The 20,486-nt window shown below is 48.2% G+C and overlaps 2 protein-coding genes across 10 annotated transcripts in view; one reads left to right on the top strand and one right to left on the bottom strand.

Moving 5' to 3' along the window:
• Nucleotides 1–1,939, top strand: part of grb10a (growth factor receptor-bound protein 10a) — a 26,936-nt gene extending 24,997 nt beyond the window's left edge. For all 6 annotated transcript variants that reach the window (XM_029166739.3, XM_029166741.3, XM_029166738.3 and 3 more), the window contains 5 exons: nt 1–73; nt 814–880; nt 1,001–1,088; nt 1,176–1,269; nt 1,783–1,939. The exon at nt 1–73 is cut by the window's left edge and continues 44 nt beyond it. In XM_029166739.3, the coding sequence (XP_029022572.1) occupies nt 1–73; nt 814–880; nt 1,001–1,088; nt 1,176–1,269; nt 1,783–1,929 (469 nt within the window). In that variant the 3' untranslated portion in view covers nt 1,930–1,939. The remainder of the gene's footprint in view (nt 74–813; nt 881–1,000; nt 1,089–1,175; nt 1,270–1,782) is intronic.
• A 3,200-nt stretch (nt 1,940–5,139) lies between these two features.
• trioa (trio Rho guanine nucleotide exchange factor a) overlaps nt 5,140–20,486 on the bottom strand; it is a 50,634-nt gene continuing 35,287 nt past the window's right edge. The window contains exons 32-63 of one of the 4 annotated variants that reach the window (XM_029166725.3): nt 20,336–20,447; nt 20,049–20,239; nt 19,825–19,926; nt 18,774–18,803; nt 18,314–18,456; nt 18,129–18,228; nt 17,804–18,047; nt 17,615–17,728; nt 17,303–17,496; nt 17,041–17,211; nt 14,957–15,052; nt 14,700–14,848; nt 14,546–14,612; nt 14,350–14,453; nt 14,190–14,259; nt 14,008–14,097; nt 13,825–13,917; nt 13,654–13,704; nt 13,488–13,565; nt 13,207–13,398; nt 12,885–13,065; nt 12,521–12,787; nt 11,930–12,429; nt 10,941–11,188; nt 10,672–10,813; nt 10,553–10,580; nt 10,302–10,464; nt 10,103–10,224; nt 9,945–10,023; nt 9,666–9,866; nt 9,435–9,573; nt 5,140–9,292 (exon numbers count right to left, since the gene is read on the bottom strand). In XM_029166725.3, coding sequence (XP_029022558.1) covers nt 8,741–9,292; nt 9,435–9,573; nt 9,666–9,866; nt 9,945–10,023; nt 10,103–10,224; nt 10,302–10,464; nt 10,553–10,580; nt 10,672–10,813; nt 10,941–11,188; nt 11,930–12,429; nt 12,521–12,787; nt 12,885–13,065; nt 13,207–13,398; nt 13,488–13,565; nt 13,654–13,704; nt 13,825–13,917; nt 14,008–14,097; nt 14,190–14,259; nt 14,350–14,453; nt 14,546–14,612; nt 14,700–14,848; nt 14,957–15,052; nt 17,041–17,211; nt 17,303–17,496; nt 17,615–17,728; nt 17,804–18,047; nt 18,129–18,228; nt 18,314–18,456; nt 18,774–18,803; nt 19,825–19,926; nt 20,049–20,239; nt 20,336–20,447 — 5,013 coding nt within the window. In that variant the 3' untranslated portion in view covers nt 5,140–8,740. The remainder of the gene's footprint in view (nt 9,293–9,434; nt 9,574–9,665; nt 9,867–9,944; nt 10,024–10,102; nt 10,225–10,301; nt 10,465–10,552; nt 10,581–10,671; nt 10,814–10,940; nt 11,189–11,929; nt 12,430–12,520; nt 12,788–12,884; nt 13,066–13,206; nt 13,399–13,487; nt 13,566–13,653; nt 13,705–13,824; nt 13,918–14,007; nt 14,098–14,189; nt 14,260–14,349; nt 14,454–14,545; nt 14,613–14,699; nt 14,849–14,956; nt 15,053–17,040; nt 17,212–17,302; nt 17,497–17,614; nt 17,729–17,803; nt 18,048–18,128; nt 18,229–18,313; nt 18,457–18,773; nt 18,804–19,824; nt 19,927–20,048; nt 20,240–20,335; nt 20,448–20,486) is intronic. The other 3 variants (XM_055512991.1, XM_055512993.1, XM_055512992.1) reach the window with 3 other exon arrangements.

Genomic DNA, 20,486 nt, shown 5'->3' with positions numbered 1-20,486 from the left:
AAGGACCGGTCGCATCATCGACAACCCCGTCGAGGCCCAGAGCGCCGCCGTGGAGGAGGGACAGACCTGGAGGGTGAGACGGGGGGGTGGATAAAGTGTTTAACGACAAAAGAGCCTCATTACTGATGTTTCTGGGTGTTGGATGTCTTCTATTATGCAGGAACCCCCCCCCCCCCCCCCATTCTGGACTCTAGGGTGTATGTTTACACACACTGCCCATTAGACGTGCACTTGCTCCTGTTTAGGCCGATCCTTTCCCATCCATGATCCATCATCCAAGACAAACCCGGCCTAAAACTAGGTTCCTGCCATTGCTGCTCGCTCAACTGCAAAAGAATGAACTGAGCACCAGCTACTGTGCAGTCTGGATCACAAAGTTGTGGTTGTCCTCCAATACATTGGGTTAGTGTCAAATAGACTCTGTGACCTGACGCCACTTACATCATCAGGCGTGGGGCTCACACCTCATCACATCTCAAGTGACGCACCCTGTAAACAGCTTGTTCTTATTGAAACATCCACGTCCAGTATTCCTCAACTTGAAAAGCATAATATTCATTCATCCGTCTCTTTTGCGCCACATCCTTTGCTGAAAAACGGTCCATTTGTACAGAAGCTCCACCTTTTAAACTAATTCAGATTTTGCCTCCAGCTCCTTCCTCAAATGTGCAGCAGCTCCGCTTATCGGCCGCTGAGATCGGGGCCGTAGAGCAGAGCGGCCGCGTCCCGCTCTGCTCGCGCTGTTTGCGCTTGGATTAGCAACAGACAAAGGGGCGATAGCGATGGTAAATGTTGGTCCTTTCTCCCACCTAGAAACGAGGCCAGCGTATGAATGTCCTGGGGAGCCCCAGCCCCCTGCACCCATCCTCCCTGAGCACAGGTATCGGCACCAGCCCTGTTTGTTACATGCACTGATGCAAAGTGGCCGCGATTATTTGCCAAACTCAAATACTGTGTGTGTGTGTGTGTGTGTGTGTGTGTGTGTGTGTGTGTGTGTCAGTAATCCACAGGACACAGGTGTGGTTTCATGGGCGCATCATGAGAGAGGAAGCCCACAAGATGATGATCCAGCAAGGCCAAGTAGACGGGTAAGATGGAGGCACGTGGCCGGTGAATCCCAGCGAGTCGCGATGGCTTGGAGTCACATCTTCTCCCCTCCTCCTCCTCTGATCCAGGTTATTCCTATTGCGGGACAGTCAGAGTAACCCCAAGGCGTTCGTGCTCACCTTGTGCCACCACCAGAAGATCAAGCACTTCCAGATTCTACCGGTGAGTCGCGTTACCCCTCCACGATCCCCTCAGAGGAGCGGCAACATTAGCCGTTGTTCGGTCCCACTGTCTAAACTGCGGCTGGAGCCTCAGAGACCAGCTGGACTTCCAAAGTTTTCACACAATTTCCCACACCGCATCCTGCGTTATTTAAGATTTTAAAATAGGTTTTACTTCCTCGCAGGCAGCCATCTGTTTGCGTTTAATTTGCTACAGTACAGAATCAACGGCTTAAAGGGCCCGTTCACCCAAATTCGAAGTAACAGAGGTGTCTAGTTACGGAGAGAGTTTCAGTTTTGAGGTACTAATACATAAAGATATACTACAGTTCTATACAACCACTGCTGTGTACTTACAGGTCAGACTGTATTTAGACCAAGTGGTAATTTGAGCCGCTGAAGTATCATTATAAATACCGGGCGTCATCGTAAACCTGCCGCTGTGTTTTGCTCATCTGCTGTGACCTTTCTGACGGATTGTGGTGTGATTGTCGTCTCCCGCCGGCGCCCGCAGTGCGAGGAGGACGGTCAGGTGTTCTTCAGCCTGGACGAGGCCGCCACCAAGTTCACCGACCTGATCCACCTGGTGGAGTTCTACCAGCTCAACAGAGGAGTGTTGCCCTGCAAGCTGAAACACCCGTGCACCGCCGTGGCCTTGTGACCCGCTCCCCGTCCCGTCGCAGACTGCGGACCCGGCAGTTGCTCCAACTCCTGCCATGTTGTCATGGCGACCTGGTCGATCCGCCGCGACCCCGGAGGGAGACGATGGATTCTGGAAACGCAAGACGGCCGAGGGCTGTTCAGCAGGAGCGCTGCCCCCCCCCCCCCTTTGATCCCGGAACGACCCCCCTTTCTGCAAGCCTGATAAGCTGTGGCGCCACCCCCCCCCCCCTCGCCCCCCTCGCGACTAAGGCGGGCGGGGAGCGCCACCCTCTGACTTCCTCATCGATCATCAGGGATGGATGGGAGCCTCTCTGGGTCTTATCAAACTCGATCCAGGAGCTTTCTCAACCTGTGCAGTCCAGTCTGGATAAGCTGACACCCTGCCCCCCCCCCCCCCCCCCCACAGCACCCACGTGGACGTGACGTAGCGTCTCCGCCGCGTCCAATCCCACAGGAACCCCCCCCCCCCATGCAACCCGATCCCACCTCCGCACGAGCTCAGAGAAAAGTCGAGAGAGAAAGAGAAGTAGCCGAAGTCGAGATAAGCGGAGCAGCGGTGGAGGGTTTGCTGAAAGGACAGAGGAATGTTTATGTTTATCAGGAAGGCCTCACAAGCCTCTCTTGTAGAGTTGATTACTTGATGTCATTTTAATGCTGTTTTATTACTGTTGATTCAATGCAGAACTAGTTTTGCACTCCCGGGAGGACAGACGACAGCTGTTCTCTCTAGCTAAATGAAGCTGCCTGCTCCCCGTTCGTCCTGCTCCTCCTCCTACCCCCCCCCCCCCCCCCCCCCCCCCCCCCCCCCCCCCCTTCTAGAAGGCATGCATGTGAATTCCACCAGCTCTGAGTGGATTACGGCGGCGTGGGAGCAAGCAGTCATGGCTGATTGTGCATTTCCTTCCAGAGAGGTTTGGGAACATCTTGACCTCACGTGTGGCTCGTACACACGCCGCCGCCGCCGCCGTTAAAAACGAGCGGCCGCTGCGTCTCGAAACCGAGGAAGAGGAGAAAGATGGCTGACTCCTGAAACCCCCCCGCCCCCGATTTCTACCATTTCAGTTATTATTTTAGATCGAAAGGGTTCAATCTGTTAGTGAATTTGTCTTTGAATGTCATTTTCTTTTCCTAAGTCTGTCCTGATCTCATCGCTTGCACATTTTTTAATTATCCTGATTTATTATGGATGGGTTGGAGCTGTCATGTTTGGATTCAGACCACTGAACCCCCCCCCCCCCCCCCTTCCCCAATCCACAGAAGACAAATCAACAAGAGCACTCCCATAACTTTTTAATTTAAAATGTGGAATTAAACAAATGACTTGAAATGTGAACTCAGTTGACTGCATATTATCGCACAGCTCAATGAGCTTCGCTCACCTTCCAGAGTGGAAATCCAAAGTAGACTGAAATGCACATATGCCTGAAGCTACAGTCAGTAGTCTGAGTAACATTTGTAATAAAACTATCAAACTATTAACCGGCCGTTTTGCTCAGCTAAGCGTAAAGGTTGGAGACTGTGGGAAACTAACTACATGTAGTCCAGCCAAACACTTTGGCCTAGTTTCCAATCTGACACTACACCTCCTGCAGCCGTCATGTGACCCACAGTCCCTAAAAACACGTTACCAAAAGGAGCAACTATAAAACTGTTGTTCCTCATTTGATCTATTTTTGGGCTGGAGGAGGAGGCAAGTGAGCAGGATGCACAGAAGCATGTGAAGCATCAGCTTTGCCCGGCTAGAATCAGGCACCATCCCATAATCCCAGTTATGCCTAATACGCGCACGTCCACAACATAATCCATTTAGCAGCGCCTCCGAAGTTGTTGTTTAATCCCTACAAAACAAATACAACAGTGTGTGCCACACTTCATGCTGCGCTAAGCGGTTGATGACGGTTTTCTTGCCGTGCAAATATGAAAGTGGTGATGTCATTTCATCTAATCTCATCGTCAGACTGGTCCTATAAAGTAAAAGTCCCCCCCAGAAATATATGTATTGAAGCAAACCCACATATTATGTGGCAGATATTTCCAGCAGCTGCGTTGGGAGTTCGCAGGTTGTGGTGCGAGACTCTCAGTCAAACAGAAAGGCACACACTGCATTGTCAGGGAGGGGCTATACCTGTGTTCCTAACAGAAATGAATTAAAGTAATTGTAACCTGTACATAGCTAAACTTTGAATTGTTATTCAGACAAGAAAGCAATCTTAGTAAATGCATTAAATACATCTCCACAGAGTTCTGACTATATAAAAAAGGTTTGGATTGTTTCTGTTTGGTGCCCCCTAGTGGCAGGAAATTACACACAGGACAGCACATGTACCCACTACATCAGTAAGACTTTTCTCCACAAAAAAGATATTGTCAAAATACGTGTTTTCATATTAAAGTAACATATGTAGCGTCTTTAATAGTTGATCTGATTAGATGCTGTTCTCCAAACTGTCTTAAAGTCACGGATGCAGGAATGTACAACAATGTGCCGTAACCCCCTCCATCCTCCATCCTGTGGCAGTGAGCTTCCATGAACTCTCCCCAACTACTGTCACTGACACACGCAAGCCACTGCCGCAACCAGTTCACCCATCGCGTGACTTGATGGACTCACCACCTCTGTGCTCCACCAATCAGGCCTTTACTAGTCAGCCAGGGCAGACTCTCTCTCCAGGGATTGGATAATGCTTGAATCCCCCCACCCCCTCCCTCCCCCTTGTCCCACCTGTGTCCAGCCTTTAAGCTATGACCTGGTGGTGAGTGTGTTAGTGTGCGTGGGAGGCCAGACTGTTATACTCACTATTCAGGATGCTGACTGCTGGTGTGGATTTAGAGGCCGTGGGAGTTTGACTGGAGGCGTCCCATGATTCCCAGGTGGGGTTCTGTCCCTTTGTGTCGCCTTTTAGACGGGATGTGACGCCACAACACTATGGCTCAAGCAGAGATGAATAAGCATCCGCCCCGCCCTTTTTTTTTTTTTTTAAATCACTGTGCTACAATGCAAATCTATACACAAGACCAAGTATATGAAAATACCAATACACAGTATCATTTGTTTAAGTATGTGAAGCTATGGAGATAATGTAGATTTAACACTGTACCTAGGTCACAGATCACTATGTATGGGGCGTTATGCTTTTGCTCATAACTCCATGTAAAATGAAGAATTTATTTTGTCCTTTTTCATTATTTGATTGTGTGTATATTGACGTGTTTCTTTTTTTTTTTTTGGTTTGACACAAAATGACGTTTTATATATATTAAAAAGAATATACCACAGTATATACAGTATTAAATTAAGCTGTTTTTTTATTTTAAGAGCTCAAACTGGATTTTTGGCATGTCTCAAACCATTAAACACCATGTATGCGTATAAGCTGACAGGCTGACAGAGCGTTAACCTCTGCCAGTGTCCAAATCTGATGTCGTCTTGCTTCCAAACCTCAGAATATCCCCTTCTGTCTGTCGGGAACTTGGTTTCCACTTATTTACCTGCAGGAAAACGCTTAAGCAAAAGTCTGGATGTTAATCTGACAACACCACACGACTGTGGGTTTTCATCAGCGCACACACACGCTGACTCTTGACCTTTGGGGATATTCTCAGCAGCTTTTGTACGTTTCATATCGAGTAGTGCAATTATACGCTATAGCCCAGGAGAGTTGTTCATGCCATTTTGTCCATTTACTCAGATTTTAAAAGGTGCATAACAATGATCGCTCCTTATTTTCTAACCATGCTTAACCACCAGCTGGTGCCTCCTCCTTTCTCAACAGTACCAGGTCTTTAGTTGCCATCCGTCCACTTACCATGTTCATGTAAAGTCGCGACTGTGAACCGGATTCCTACTGGAAGATGAAGCCTAATGTCCGGACAGCGTTGGTTGTAGGCACAAGTGAAACTGACTCAGTTGATTTGTGTTTTGAAAGCATCATAAGCTAAAGTCAGAGAAACATGAGATGAGTCGCCTTTTATTTTTTTTTGCAGAAAACCCCACTGTGCTTTGCTTCATTCTGTCTGTACAACTCCTGGATCTCCATTGTATCCTGTTCAGGTATTTTTGTACAAATAAGGGACTGATATATTCTCTGTTTATGAAAATTAGAATAAAAGACAACATTGCTATAAACCAAACATGGGTGGACTGGTGCTGTATTATCAAACCATTATTTAGACTATAAACACCTAGGGGGATGTTGTATACAGTAGTAGTATCACACCAGGTCAAACGTGTGACAGACACCATCAGAGTCATCGAAAACGAGCTTTCTGATCTTTAGTTTACCTTGTTTGTTGATATTTCGTGCTTTGTAAGTACTTGCTGTCAGCAGCAATTGTTTAACTGTTTTATCATTACCCATTCGATATGCACTTATACTACATTGTTTCTGGCATCTTCTTCAGTCCAAGGCATATCGGCTGACAAAAGTTGGCTCCAGATTAGCTTACCGTGTGAGGAATAGACTGAAGGGAGGAGTGAGTGGATGTGGAGCTCGCGCCTGCTGTGACTCCTACACCATCACCTCCTGAGGTCCGATATAAGGTCAGCCAGGCAAGCAGGAGAAAGGCTGGACCTCTTATCGTTTGGGGAACACGGCTACTTTACCTGCAGGCATCAAATGTTGAATTTATTATGCAGTTTATGTATGTTATGATCTAAGTTTATGCTTTAGGCGAAAATAAATGTGTTGTGTGATATACTATTATACACTGACAATTTGAACATCTATTTTGTCCACTTCGACCACAACCTTTCAATTAGCTAAAGCTTAAGAGTTTTGTAGAGGATCAGTCTAATCCACAGCTGACCTGCACTGCAAAATGTAAAAGTAGCGGTTGAAGTAAAACAAACGGAAACAGAAATAAACAATTACATGTGAAAGGAACAAAATGTAAAACAGGGTGCATGTGTTCATTAGGTTTAATTTTCAAATAACTGATGATAAAATGAGACTATTTACAAGAGAACATATGATCTGTACAAAAAATATACATGCAAGAATAAAAAAAACAACAACAACATAAAAACATACCAAACCTGTAATTTATGAAACATAGAAAACTGAAAACAGACAAACAATGGAAAAAACTAAACTGAGGTATCCAGTCAAAGTCTCCTTGTTTTTAATGGTCTGTGCACACGTTCGTAAAATAAATTAAAAGATAACTCTGATTTCTGTTCTGAGCGATTGGATCAAATGTGACACAGCCAAGAAACAACGAACAAGGCGGTGTCTTCACTCTCATTGTGTTAGATATTTTTTTTTTTTTAAATATTGTAATAGTTTGGCAACGAGTATCTGTACATGAAGTTAGAACATCACTTTGTAAATGACGCCGCCTTCTGTAAATTGCACGAATACATTACTTCCTCCACTCCCTGTCTTTTCCACGCGGGGGGCGAAGGAGATGCAACAATCCAAACGTGACGGGTTTTTGAACTAGTGTAAACATTCGATTCACACAGAACCTAAAAACAGTAAAAAATAATCACAACAGAACATATTTATCAAGTACTATAAAGCTAGAGCAACTTTGGTGTACCAATACTACAGAGGCATACAGTACAAAACGTGTTAAGTTATGTTTGATCGAACTGTGATCGTAGATCGTGACCTCTGACCTCTCCGGCCTGGCCTCAGCCATCAAAGAAACACCAACTACCAGCAGTGCTTGCAGTACCAAGTACATGCTTTTCTCTACATTTATTACAGATACAACAGATGTCTTCATAAATAGTTGCATAAAATGTTAAAGCCGCAACATTGCACATAATAATCAAACAGAACATAGAATGAGTGCATTTACAGTAATAGGCCTCCGCGTTCCCTCCCACCCGAATGGCCGCCGCTCGGGCCCCAGTCTTCCCTCGCCCAAAAGCAGGAGTGAGGGAGTGTGAGGAGGAAGGAGCCAGGAGTCGTCTATATACAAGATAAGGCTTAAACATTCTGCGCAACACAAGTTTGTTTTGTTCTAGGAAAAGCAAACAATGGATGTGTATCGTTTCGTCTCGGGTCGGACACTGCAGCATTGTTACTTGCGACGTTAGGTACGTTATGTAAGCACAGCCATTATAAAGCTCTGATCGCACGTAGAAATGTCTCAAAGTGGAGAAGCTCGATCACCGTCTACGGAGTCCAAAGTAGCACAGCAACTTTTTACTGATGGGCATCTTTTACAGTTATTTTACTTTCCATGGAAATGTAGACACAGTACTTTTACTTTCTATACATTGTTTCTATAATAAAGAACCGCATCTGAAAAGTCTCCGAGTTACAGGTTTAGTGAGAGTAAAAACACAACGTCTGTGTCCCTCTCCGGCGGCAGGAGAGCGGCTCTTCTCCGTCTGTGCAGTGGCGTCAGTTGGCTCTTCTGATCAGCTTTAACTCTTGCAATGGAAAATAAATTACTTCATAATGTTTTTGTTTTTTTTTAGATTTTTGTTCGCTTAACTACAAAATCTGTTTTGAGTTGAAATCAGCAAGCAGCAGTAGACAAGGGCATCCATCATTTTATGATTGATGAGGAACCACGTTCTCTCGGACTCTGATTGGCTCGAGACCTCGACAGGTCTAAATTTAAAATCGGTTGGGACCGCAGGACGTCGTCGTCAACATTCTGTGAAAGTGGATGAGATCAGCATTCATTATTTCTCCTCCGTTTACATCTACATGCTCGTTTCCAGAGGAACCTGCAGCCCCTGCAGCCTCAGGACTGAACAGCCAAAATGTGACCAGGTTTCCTGTTTGTCCGCGCTGCTGAAAAATGGTGAGTCAGCATCGACCGAAAGCTGCTTTGCCACCAACGCTTCCTCAGGGCTGAAGGCGACTTTGGATGAAATTCCTGATTCCGCCGATCGGCCGGGCATCAGTTTGGTGTTTCCTCCTGTCGATGAAGGAGATGATGCGGGTGGTGTCCAGGCATCCCTCTGCTCGGACCGGGTTGTCGGAGAGGCCGGCCTGCAGCCAGTGCTCCTGCAGGCAGAGCCCGGCCGGAGGCCTCTTGTGGGGTTCGGTCTGCAGGAGCAAGCAGACAAAGTCCCGGGCTGCCTGGCTGACTCCCTGGAAGTAATCCAGAGGAAAGCTGAAGTCCAAATGGCAGATGTTCAGGCAGGTTTCCTCCGTGCTCTCGTCAAGGAAGGGAGAGGCGCCACTCAGCAGCACGTAGGTCACCACGCCCAGGCTCCAAATGTCAGAGGTCAACGACACAGGCTTCCCAAGGACCAACTCTGGAGAGGCGAACTCTGGACTTCCCAGCAGAGGGTGAACGTAGTGGGTACTGTTGAGCTGCACAGCATCACCGAAGTCGGTTAATTTGACTATTGGCTGGCTGCTGGGGGTGTGGGCCACCAGCAGGTTCTCAGGCTGGAACAAGAGGAGAGAATGCATGCACGCATCAATCTAGTTCATCTGGCTACTGTCATAGTTTGAGCAAAACGGCACTATTCCATCTCCAAACCCAAATGGACACTAATTAAACGTCTCCCCAGTTAAGAGCTGCACCTACTTTCACGTCCAGATGCACCACCCTGCAGTTGTGAAGGTAGTGTAAAGCTTCTAAGACGTCCCGCAGGTAGCCGGCCACTTTGTCCTCGGTGAGATTCCCCCAGCTCACGATGTAGTCCAGCAGACGACCCTGATCCGCCCTGAGTCACAGAACGGGGAGGGGGGGGGGGTGGACGTGTCAAGGCTCGGGAGCTGCGCATTCAATTGAGTTCAAGTGTGGTTTTGCACTCACATCTCCAGGACCAGGACGTAGCTGCTGGGGGTTTCGTACGTGTCCACCAGGCCGACTATGTGGGGGTGCTGGAGCCTCTGGAGCAGGTTGAGCTCCTGCGTCACCCGGTCCCTCCTCATCAGCTTCTTGTTCACCTGTTTCACCGCCACGGAGCGCTTCGTGCTCCGGTGGTCGCAGCGCTTGACAACAGAGAATCGGCCCCTGGTGAGAAGCGAGGCGGCAGGTTGGTCATGAAACAATGAAACAGCCCGGCCGCTTCCACACTGGCGTGAGCGTTACCTTCCCAACTCCACCACTTCATTGTAGTGAGACTCAAAGTTGTCCTTCCAGCTCACTCTGTTCCCGTCAGTGGACACAGCTGAGTGAAAGGAAGGTTCACACTTAGCACCAGCATCGGCCCATCACAGCGTCTCAGGACCTGCGTCTGTGTGTCTCACCCAGCACCCTGAGGCTCGCCGACGCCGCCGCGCTGCCGAGCTCGTTGGTGGCGACGCACGTGTAGACGCCGTCGTCCTCAGAGGCCGCGCCGATGATCCGCAGCGTGGCTTCACCCGTGTCACTGGAAAACACCCGCACGTTCACGGCCCGCTGTCACCCACCGAGGCCCACGGGCGCCGGTGGAGGGCAGGTTCTTACCTGTAGGTGGTGCTAAAGCGGCCGTTGTTGGTGAGGACGCGCTGGTCGGGCCCTTTCCAGGCGACGGTGGCCCGGGGGCGGCCACACACCTTACACCTCAGGGTGACGCTCTCCCCGTTGTCACACGTTACGTCACTCAGCGGTACGAGAAACTCTGGAGAAACTGAAGGGAAAGACAAGATTCGGTTGGATGTTGGAGGTTTTTCACTTTTGTCGTCATATAGCCCACATGCTGCTCAGTTCCAACTTACCATCATAGATGTAGTTTGGGTTTAGAAGCTAGAACAAAAGAAAACATACAGGATTAGAAAAGGGTGGAAGCAGGCTTGAAGAGCAGCACCACCCAGTCTAGACATGCACTGACGCTCACCTTTACAGAAACCTTATTGGCCAGCACTTCTCTGGACTTCCTGTAACCGTTTTCCAGCTTGGTCTCTTTCTTTGCCTCCTTCTCCTTCTTTTCAGACTTCTTACGGATGCGAAGGGATGTGTGCCAGGATGACGATTTCCTACTGGGAGGACGGAAATGCAGGGCGATACGGTTATACAGACTTTGCTATGCTAATGTTTGTTATTACAGTATCTGCAGTTAACTACCGTCCTCTAAAAATATTTGATGCTCTGCTTCAGGCTTCTTACTTAACGGATCCCTCGGGGCCATCGGGGACGACGGCCGAGGTGTGCCCCAGCACGAATCCGGGGATCCAGCCCTCGGCGGCGGGGCCCTGCTCCGTAGCTGCCCTGAATACCAGGAACATGTTCTGCTGGTTGCTGGCCAAGATCTGGACCACCTCGCCCTGCATAACACTGATCTCATCCTCCTTCACAGCCACGTAGTCCTGGGTCACCAACATGGTGGATACGCTACTGCTGCTGCTACTTTCACTCTGCAGCACAGAAAGGAACACATGGGGAAAGAGGTACAAACGCACACATTATGTTTAATTTAAGTTTGTGTAACATTTGGAAGCAATAACAACATACAACTATAAATCAACTGCATGTAGTTGGAAACTGACAAAAAGAGGCAGCAACATCAAAAAGATAAAAGTAACACTGAACACAGTCGACTGTCCACAGAAAACAGTCTTTGTAAGAGAGAAGACAGAAGAGCAATAAGGACAAAAACGGACTTATTCATCTTGGGGGAAAAAAGGCAAGAAACAGATGACGAGTTGGCGTTAGACTGAAAGAATCTCTGTTCAGCACGTTTGTAGACAAACCACAAACGCTGGAGGTTAGTTGTGGAGAAAACTGTTTTGAGTAACACGTCATGGAGAGAGGAAGAGGTGGAGGACGGCCAGACAAGGTCAGGTGTTAGTATAAGCTTTGTTACAGTAGGATTGAGAAATCTAGAGCGAGTCTTGAAAGGGAACACTGAAGAGTTGAGGTAGATCCACTAAAGGGCTTTGGAATCTGAAACCACTGTCGACAGTTGAAACCTTTCTGTGAAGCTAGAGAAGATGATTCCTAAGAGCAGTGAAGGTTGTCAGAGATGTATAGTAGGGGACAGATTAGTAGCACTGGCTGCAGCAGGACAGGAGACAGCAGGCAGACAGGACATATCAGGCCTCCCCTGCCTCTTTGTTAGTTGGAGCAGCACTGCAGGAAGCAGGTAGGCGCCTTACCCCATTACTCTGGGTGGACTGGATGGATTGCTCACTGGTTGATGAGCATGTGCTCATGCGGTCTGCCTCCTTGCTGTGTGTGGAGTGTCTGTGGGATTGGCTCCCAGATCCAGAGCCAGTCTGGATCTGGTTTGAATTCTGACGGACCGGACTCTCTCCCGCCTCCCCAGGAAAGGTGAACGAGCCCGGCCGGCCGGCTGGGGAGCCCGGCATGGAGCTCCAGAATCCAGATCCGGACTTCTGTCCGGGGCTGGGAGGGGGAGGGGGGAGGATGTCTTTGCCATAGGCGGGAGTGGCCATGGGGGAAGCCATGGGGGACACGGCTCCTGGCCGTGATTTGGATGTGGGTGTTGAGGGCAGAGGCCCAACCATGGCACGGGGAATAGAGGCTACAGAACTGAGAGTCTGGGCTTGGTCCTCCTGGATCTGGATAGGACGTTTGCCCTGTGGGCTTGCTGCTGGAGGAAGCATGGGAGGAGGGACGGGACGAGGGGAAGAACCTGGATCCAAAGTGAGCAAAACTCACACCTCAGTCACATCTTTCATTGTACCACAAATAAAATCAATCTTCCTAGTGTTGCTGCTCCATACCTGATAACTTGTTGGGGCCGTCGGGGTCAGCCCCAGGATGGTGGCGCAGGGGCTGGGGGAGGCGGGAGGGCTGTGGTATCCTGGAGGGTCGACGGGAGCCACTCTGGGGTCCTGAAGGGATGGAGCTGCCCTGGGGACTGCCACTTCCAACTGCGGAGGGTCCACTGGACCCATTACTGCCTCCACCTGGAACTCCCATGCTGCGCACACACGACCCACTGCTCGCCCCTACATGGTTCTTCTGATACTCTATTGGTGAGGTCAGAGCTGTGGTGAGGCACAAGAGAAAAAAAAAACAACGGCAAACATGTAGGAAATGCTGCCTCACATAAAGCATGTCCCCTGAGGGCATGTCTGAGCGTACCGTTGAGGAAGTTGCGTTGGCTTTCAAGTATCTGGCTGATCTGAAGCGTCCAGACCTCTCGTACCCCTGGGTGGGAGGAATGAAGCACGAAGGACTCCACGGAGCCGTTGGTGGAGCGAGACGTGAGACTGAACTTACAGGGGTCACCTTCCACATTCTCCTCCAGACCCAAACAGCTTACCTAAAGAGTTCAAAAGGGCCAGATTGCATCAGTTTCTAAAGTTGTATTCTCTCACTTTGCGTTGGTTTCCAGAGACAGACATTGTCCACCAGAGGGAGCTGCAGGCTGTTTAACTGCCAGTGCCCCTCTTATGACTGGTACCTTGATGCTGTTTTTGTAGAGGAAGCCGGGGAGGGAGAAACCTTTCTTCTTGTCGAGGGGTTCGCTAAAGATGACTAGCTGCTCAAATAGGAAGACCCGTCTCTCCTTCATCCGGTTAAGCAGCCCACCCTCTGGGTCGGACACCATGAAGGTATCCTGCAGTAGAAGGCGCCCCTGAGCCACAATCTTTCCCTGGAAAAGGAGATGAACAGGATATATCAGGACAAGTGGATGGAACTATGTTCCCTTTGTGTTATTAGTATTCAATGTCGTGTTCTTACATCAAATCCCTGAAGCCGGCCAACATTCATCATGTCGTTGCACCTTTTTGGCACTATGCACATGAGCTCCACTGCTTTCTGCAAGTCACAAACGTGCAAAAATGTTTCTAAACACAACTGGCTGCTTTCTAAGCACTGAAGAGCCGCTGCTCATACAGCAACTTACCTCTAGCTCCACAGACTCCTGCCCGGCCTTTTTAGAGTGTTTCAGGAAGTCCTAAACAGAAACAAACAGCATTCGGGTGAACGCACAGAACAAGCAAAGATTTAATAAAACTAGAAGTAAGAAGATAATGAATGGAGCTCTGGAGCTTCTCCTCAACGGCAGCAGGCCAACCTTTAGCAGGAGCTGGTACTTCATGATCCTCTGGACTGGCTTAATGAGCAGGTCCGTGATCTGCAGCCTGTGTCCCAGCCGCTGCTTCAGATCCTAAATTGAGTCAGACATCAGTTATCTTGATGCTGTTCTTATAGAGAAGGCTGAGTGAGCTGCGTAATGCATCTGAACACTGGTCCTTACCTCAAAGTAGGTATCAATATACTCTGAGACGATGTGCTCGGACTTGGGCTTATTTTGACAGTACACTACATACATGTTCAGCCTCCGTTCCTGAATACAAGGAGAACACACACACACATTTAGACATGGTCAACTGCACACCAGCATTAAGGGCAGAGGCTGGACGTCGGGTGCTGACCAACCTGCTTGAGAAACAGCGGCCCCAGTTTGTCTGGGTCCTCCAAACATTTCTCCAACTCAAAGAGGAAGTAGCTGGACAACACAGGGAAGAGAGGGAGGTCAGCTACAGCAGGCCAAAGGTTAATATGAACGACAACTCTGCATTCTCGACACGTCACCCACTCTTTGTGCCAGTCGTAGATCTGATGGATGTTGCCAAACACAATTTTGTCCTTCCCCTTCATATCATCTGGGACGCCTTCCTCCTTCATCCGGCTCATGTAGCCCTTAAGATAAAAGCAGAGTCAGTAACTGTGCTCATGTTCCTACTAGCTCTAGTAATATAGAGCTAATGTGACCTGTAAGTCTGTCTACTCACCTCCACCACCAGGCCAAGGTCTCGAACATAATCTCTCTCAGTCTCCACCAGTTCCATCAAAATGTAACTTGAACACAGAATAAAAGATCCCTGAGTTGCCAAGTAGGTGGAAAACCCCTCAATGTATATAAATACCATAAAGTCATGCTCATACTGTCTTTTCTTGAGGATGCTGGTCCTGCGTTCATCCGGCTCTTCCATGGGAGAGGAGGAGGAGAGGAGGGAGTTATCAGATGGGTTGAAGGAGGGAGAGCTGCTGTCTCCCTGTTCTACTGACAGAGAGCTCGGCCTGTCCTCCAGAGCCTGCACACAGAGTAAAGAGGACAGTCTAAATACCCCCTAAGGTTGACTGTTTGGATTGTGCCGACTGCGCCGTCTCTCTGGTTTTTTCCTTTCACGTGTTCATCCTACCATTTTGCTTTTGACAAGCTCCTCGATGGCGCTCACCAACTCCGCGGCACTGGGCGTCTCGGAACTGGACGGACGGACTGACAGACGAGAAGAGGTCTGCACAGAAAAGAACAGGTGAGAGGATGGAGAGACCAAGAGTAGGAATCTCATCATCTACGAAACACACCAGCCTGTTAAGCCCAACTCTGATATTTGGTTAAATGTATACCCTGCAGTTGATGAAAGGCACAGACTTCATTTAAGTGTTGTGTAACATATCTATTAATTACAGTGGAGGTTCAATGAACCACAGATATAAGGCTATATTATATAGTCTATATTATAATATCATAGTAAAAGTTCATAGATTGACCATAAAAAACGTTCTAATGCTAATTTAAGTTCAAAAGTTCAGATTTGTTTATGCTTAATCTTTTTGTTAGTAGCTACTTTCTATATTAGTCTCATTATAAGCGAAAGTTACTTTAGTTATTTGTGGGAGCGATGAATTATTATGAAAATGTTGGTTAAATGTACAATGCTGTAATCCAAGCAGATCTCATATGACACTTCCACTAGTGAAACTCCGGTGTTGAAGGTAAAAAAAAAAAGAAAATGAAAAGGAAAAGTATGTGAAACTATCAGTGGAAAAAGTAGAAACGTGAGGCTGAAGGTGGGGCGAATAAAATGAAGAAGTAGTGAAATGAAGTGATGTTTGAATGGGTTGCACTGCTTTCTCGGGTGATGAGGGACAGCCTTCGAGAGAAGAGAGGAGAATGAAAGAGGCATATGTAGGTATGTCAGCATATACAGTACAGTTCAGAGACTCTCACCCTTGCTGTGCTGTGCTTCAAGACTTTCCCCAATTGGGTTTTCTGGGTGAGGCTGTGTGCCCTTCTGGCCTCGCCAGCGTTTAGAGATGCCAATTACTCGCATGGGTAATGAGGTTAACGCACAGAGGGTAAAAGGGGGATGAGGGGGAGCGGGCGGGGGCGGGTGAAGGAGGGGGGTAGTGACGGTTCCGGGGATGAGGGAAGATTGGGGGGGGGGGGGGGGGGGGAATTTTCACCTTCCATTATGGTTATTGCCGAAGGCGGCGTCTTCTCAGCTGATCGCGACCCTTTACTGACTCTAATGACTATTTTTGCTGATTGGTTATTTCACTCACCAACCTCACGTCCAGCCAAGGTTAAAAAACTATGGGTGAACATGCATTAACATCTGAAGGCCATACAGAATGAGTGAGGCAGCCACTGTCCCACACTCAGAGCAGGAGCTCAATGCTTCCTCTCCTTATCTACACTTGTGCTTCATGTCTGCTCATCTACCGGGTGACGCAGCACTTCAGTAATGTGTGTTGAAGAAACAGCAAAAGTCAAAACAGGTCAAACTAGAAACACTGAAAAGAAGAAGCTCCTGCGATAAAGAAAATCAGGAATTCTACAATTTTTTTTCTATGGAAAAGAAGGAAAAAGTCTAAAAATCTGCAAGCTTTTACTCATCTAGAAACAGTTGTATAAACCGAAGAAAATGGGCTTAAGAAAGTAGCATTTAGAGCTGAAAAATAGGGGAAAAGAGAGAATTGAAGAACCGATCGAGGGAAGAGACAGAGGGGAAAGAACGGGTCATTTCAGATGGAGAGGTATGGAAACTGAGACAAAGCAAAGACAGGACATAAATCAAGATAATGCTACAGCATGGCAAACAGCAAACGATACGACCAGGAAACAAAACAAACAAAAGAGAAACAGAAATTAGTGTCAGAGGGTTCGCCGCTTGAGTCAGAGAGCAGGCGTTCTGCTTCAGGAGAGAGACGGGAGAATATGTAAAGATCAAGTGTTCAAACAACCTGTGTCCTTGCTTGGGCAAAGTGGGAAACCAGGCTTAAATAGTAAAGCGGCTGTTCCGCTTGTCTTTAAGCTGAGAGCGGTTCTTGCCGTCAGTGATCACAAGTGACTCTCTTTATAATAAGCCATTTTTGCAAATATCACATATTCATAGATAGTTGGAGGGTAGGTCTCATTCCTGATTCTCCCATTATGTTCCTCCTCTGCTTCATCTCATCATCACTATCTGCCTTTTCCTTCCTCCCCCCCTCCCCTCACCTTGTCGTCCTGCGAGTCCGGCTGCAGCAGGCTGTGCTGCTGGATGGCCATGGGCGGGGGCAGGGGCACCGAGTCGGCGCCCTCCTCGCCCTCCTCCTCCCCGCAGCTCTGCATGCCCGAGGAGCTGGACTTGGACAGCGTGCCGCTGGACAGGCCCTCGTTGCGGACCCTCTGCAACGCACACGCACACGGACAGCGGAGGCGGACGTTAGCGCGAGTGCGCCGCAGCGGCGTCGGCGCGCACAGAGGCGTCTTCACCCACCTCCTCCACAGTCTCATCCTGAGGTGTGGCAGCACTGTCATCTGAATCTTTCTGGGAGCCCATTGTCATTTCCCCACTCTTCCTCACCTCACGGCTCTTCTTGTGCTTGTGCGCCAGCTTCTTCACATGGCCGTCTGCCTTGCCGCTGCTCAGCCGACGCACTGGGCTGGTGAGCCACTTCCGCAGAGTGTTGCCTAGAAAAGGAAAGCGGGCGCTGTTGATGTGCTAGATGAAGATTTAACACTTATACATACAAAAATAAATAAGGATTTGTGGGAGACACAATAAAGAATGTGGCACAGGTGTTCGTACCTGGTCTCTTAGGTCCCGGTGACGTGTGGGAGCCGATGCCGTGTCCGGGCTGGAGCGTAGCAGAGGATCCTGGCATGATGGAGTCATTGCCACACAGACTGACTGACAGCGTGTCTGGGAACAACACCAATGCTCTGCTTCAGCATCTGCTACACGGCGGCGTCTACTAACATTTCGTTTTCTTTGTACCTTTGTGGTTGAAGATGCCTTCCATCTCCATGGAGGACCTGGAGTGAGCGATGCAGAGCATGGCGCAGGGCACCAGGCCCTCCTGGGCCGGCGAGCGGTCCGTGGTCCTGACCAGGCACCAGTCCGGCTTGTCGTGACACCGCTCCAGCACCTCCACCGTCTGACCGCGGCGCACCGTCAGCTCGTTGCTGTTGCTGGCCAGGAAGTCGTGTATGACCACGGTCAGCTCACAGCCGCCAGAGAGCTGAGGGAGAACAGACCATCGCTCGTGAGACTCACTGTGCAGACTGGGACGTGTGCGGCGGCGCTGTTTTGGGGGCCTCACCTTATCGCTGTCCAGGGTGTTCTGTGAAGTGCGGGATGCAAGTGAGATGGTATCTGGTTGGCTGCTGCCTTCACCCTGACTGTCCAGATCTTCTCCATCCCTATCAGACACACGTGAACAGAGGACATGTGACTGATCTGATCAAACGCTTTTGTTCTCATTGACTGTACGGGTCATGTGTTTACCTTCTTCCTTTGTGGTGCTTGGTTGTACTTGGCTTTGGGATATGAATGGGCTCCTTGAGTGCCCCTCTTAGATGGATGGTGCGCTCCTGGATCACCTCCCTGATGTGCTTGATCCAGTCCTGTTTGTTCTCAATGCTGGATGCCTGTTGGTGTTGACGATGAGGGCGTTCGAGAAATTAGAGTCTTCATGAAGTCTACATCCTTTGGCATTCTTGTTTCACTCTGTGCATTTCGCCCAAGTCTGAAGTGACCTCTTTTCATCACCATTGTTCAGATAAATTTGTTGTTTTTTTTTATTAACTTTTTATATATGTGACATATTTTCAAGTACAATGTTGTTCCTATGACCCATTTCCCACCTACATGTTTCCTGAGTGCCAGTTATATATGAGCAAAGAGTTTGTGTTTCAGACTTGTGAGAAACAGTGGAGGGCTGTGCCGTGGGATAGTTTGTACTCACCATTGCGCCATGTTTGGATCCCTGACTTAGCTTTGAATTTGAAATATAAAATAGAGAAGTTCACTTGTTTGGTTTTTAGAAGACGACATTATTTATGCTGACAAAACAGTTGCATATTATGACAAATGTAAAACACTCAGAATTTGCCTTGACGATGCAATAAAAGCCAATTAAACCTGTAACGTGTATGTGTGTATGTATTTATGTGTGTGTGCATGTGCGTGTGTGTGTGTGTGTGTGGGGCCATATTGTTTAGTTATAGTTAGTAATGACAATCATTTGCTTTACAATGCACATATCACATAACTGCTTCTCTGTTAGTTTGGTGGTCAACATGTATTATAGAGTTGCTTAGAATTTAATGTGCTGGCTTCATGCTGTTCCAACAGCTGACACAACCTTTAATCCATCTCTGACTGTTCTGAATAGGAAAACAAGAAATTCTTAAAGAACTAAATTCACTAAAGCCATTTCTTGCTCCTATCTAGAGCTAAAATCATTAAAACCCATTTAGTCTGATATGAATACATGGCTACGCGTCCCATAAAGTGGCTTTGAGCCAGGATGGGAGACTGTGGGCGTTGGGATGTCAGCAGCGTGGTGCGAGCAGGTCAGCCTACACAGAGGATTAGAGATACAAACATCCATAGAAAACACAGCCCCAGATATACAGGTGTTTGATAAGCCATGAGACAAAGCAGGATCCAACTGAAGGACAGAGGCCTGGCAGGTAGAGAGACAGAGAGAGGGAGCAACGAAGAAGGAGCTCAGGACACAAAGCTGCTTCAACATTAGCTGCACATGCACCCAAACAAGACAATAACAGTAGGGGAGAGAGCTGGACCGGAGTGATACAACATAAAGTTTGTCAGACAATGGTCCAGCGCAGGCTTTACACCTGTCAGCATCATCATATATGGATGTCTACTGATTATGTATTTATTATACAGACCTACTGTATGTTTGCAGAGTTTAAGGATCGTAAAATGTTGCTGTATCAGTCCAACCCAGAGATCTCCAGGCGAGACAGAAGACAGGAGCGAGAGTTTACCTTGAGCACAATCTTGTTGTCAGACGTTGGCGTGCGTCCGACCCAGAGGGCAAACTTACAGGGGTCTCCTTCAACGTGCTCCGTCACCCCCAACTCTGACGTCTGGTTAGAGAAAAGAGTAATGGTATATATCATAAGCCAACTGTGTGTTTTCCAAACACACCTGAACCTCAGTGGGCTCAGTCACTCTGATGCTGGACTATGTACTTGTACTATGTACTTACAAAAAGTTTGCTCTTGTATATGTATTTGCTCCTGCCATTCGAGTCCTTGACCTCCTTACTGAAGACAAGAGACATCTCGAAGAGGAAGAGGTGGCGTTCACGACCCTTGCGTATCAGAGTCTTTGGGTCCCAGACCTGGAATGACTCCTGGAGGATGAGCTCACCCTGGGACTCTATGTTTTCATCAAAACCTAGAGGAATCGAAGATTTGGCATGAGAATTCAACAGAATGAAAAACTAGTGAAAATGTTGATAGGAACAGAAAACAAGGAATGGGTGTTACTAACCTTCCAGCATGGAGAGGTGCATGGCATCATTGGCTCTCTTAGGAACACTGAGCATCACCTCCAGGCCGTCCTTGATCTCTCCTTTTCCTTCTTCGCAACAAGTCAGCAACTCCTAAACACACAAACACACGGGAACCATGACCTCAGAAAC

This window comes from Betta splendens, chromosome 11 (assembly GCF_900634795.4).
Source record: "Betta splendens chromosome 11, fBetSpl5.4, whole genome shotgun sequence".
In the NCBI taxonomy this organism is placed as follows: domain Eukaryota; kingdom Metazoa; phylum Chordata; class Actinopteri; order Anabantiformes; family Osphronemidae; genus Betta; species Betta splendens.
Note: the sequence above shows the minus strand (reverse complement) of the source record. Positions and strands in the feature narration are given on the sequence as shown.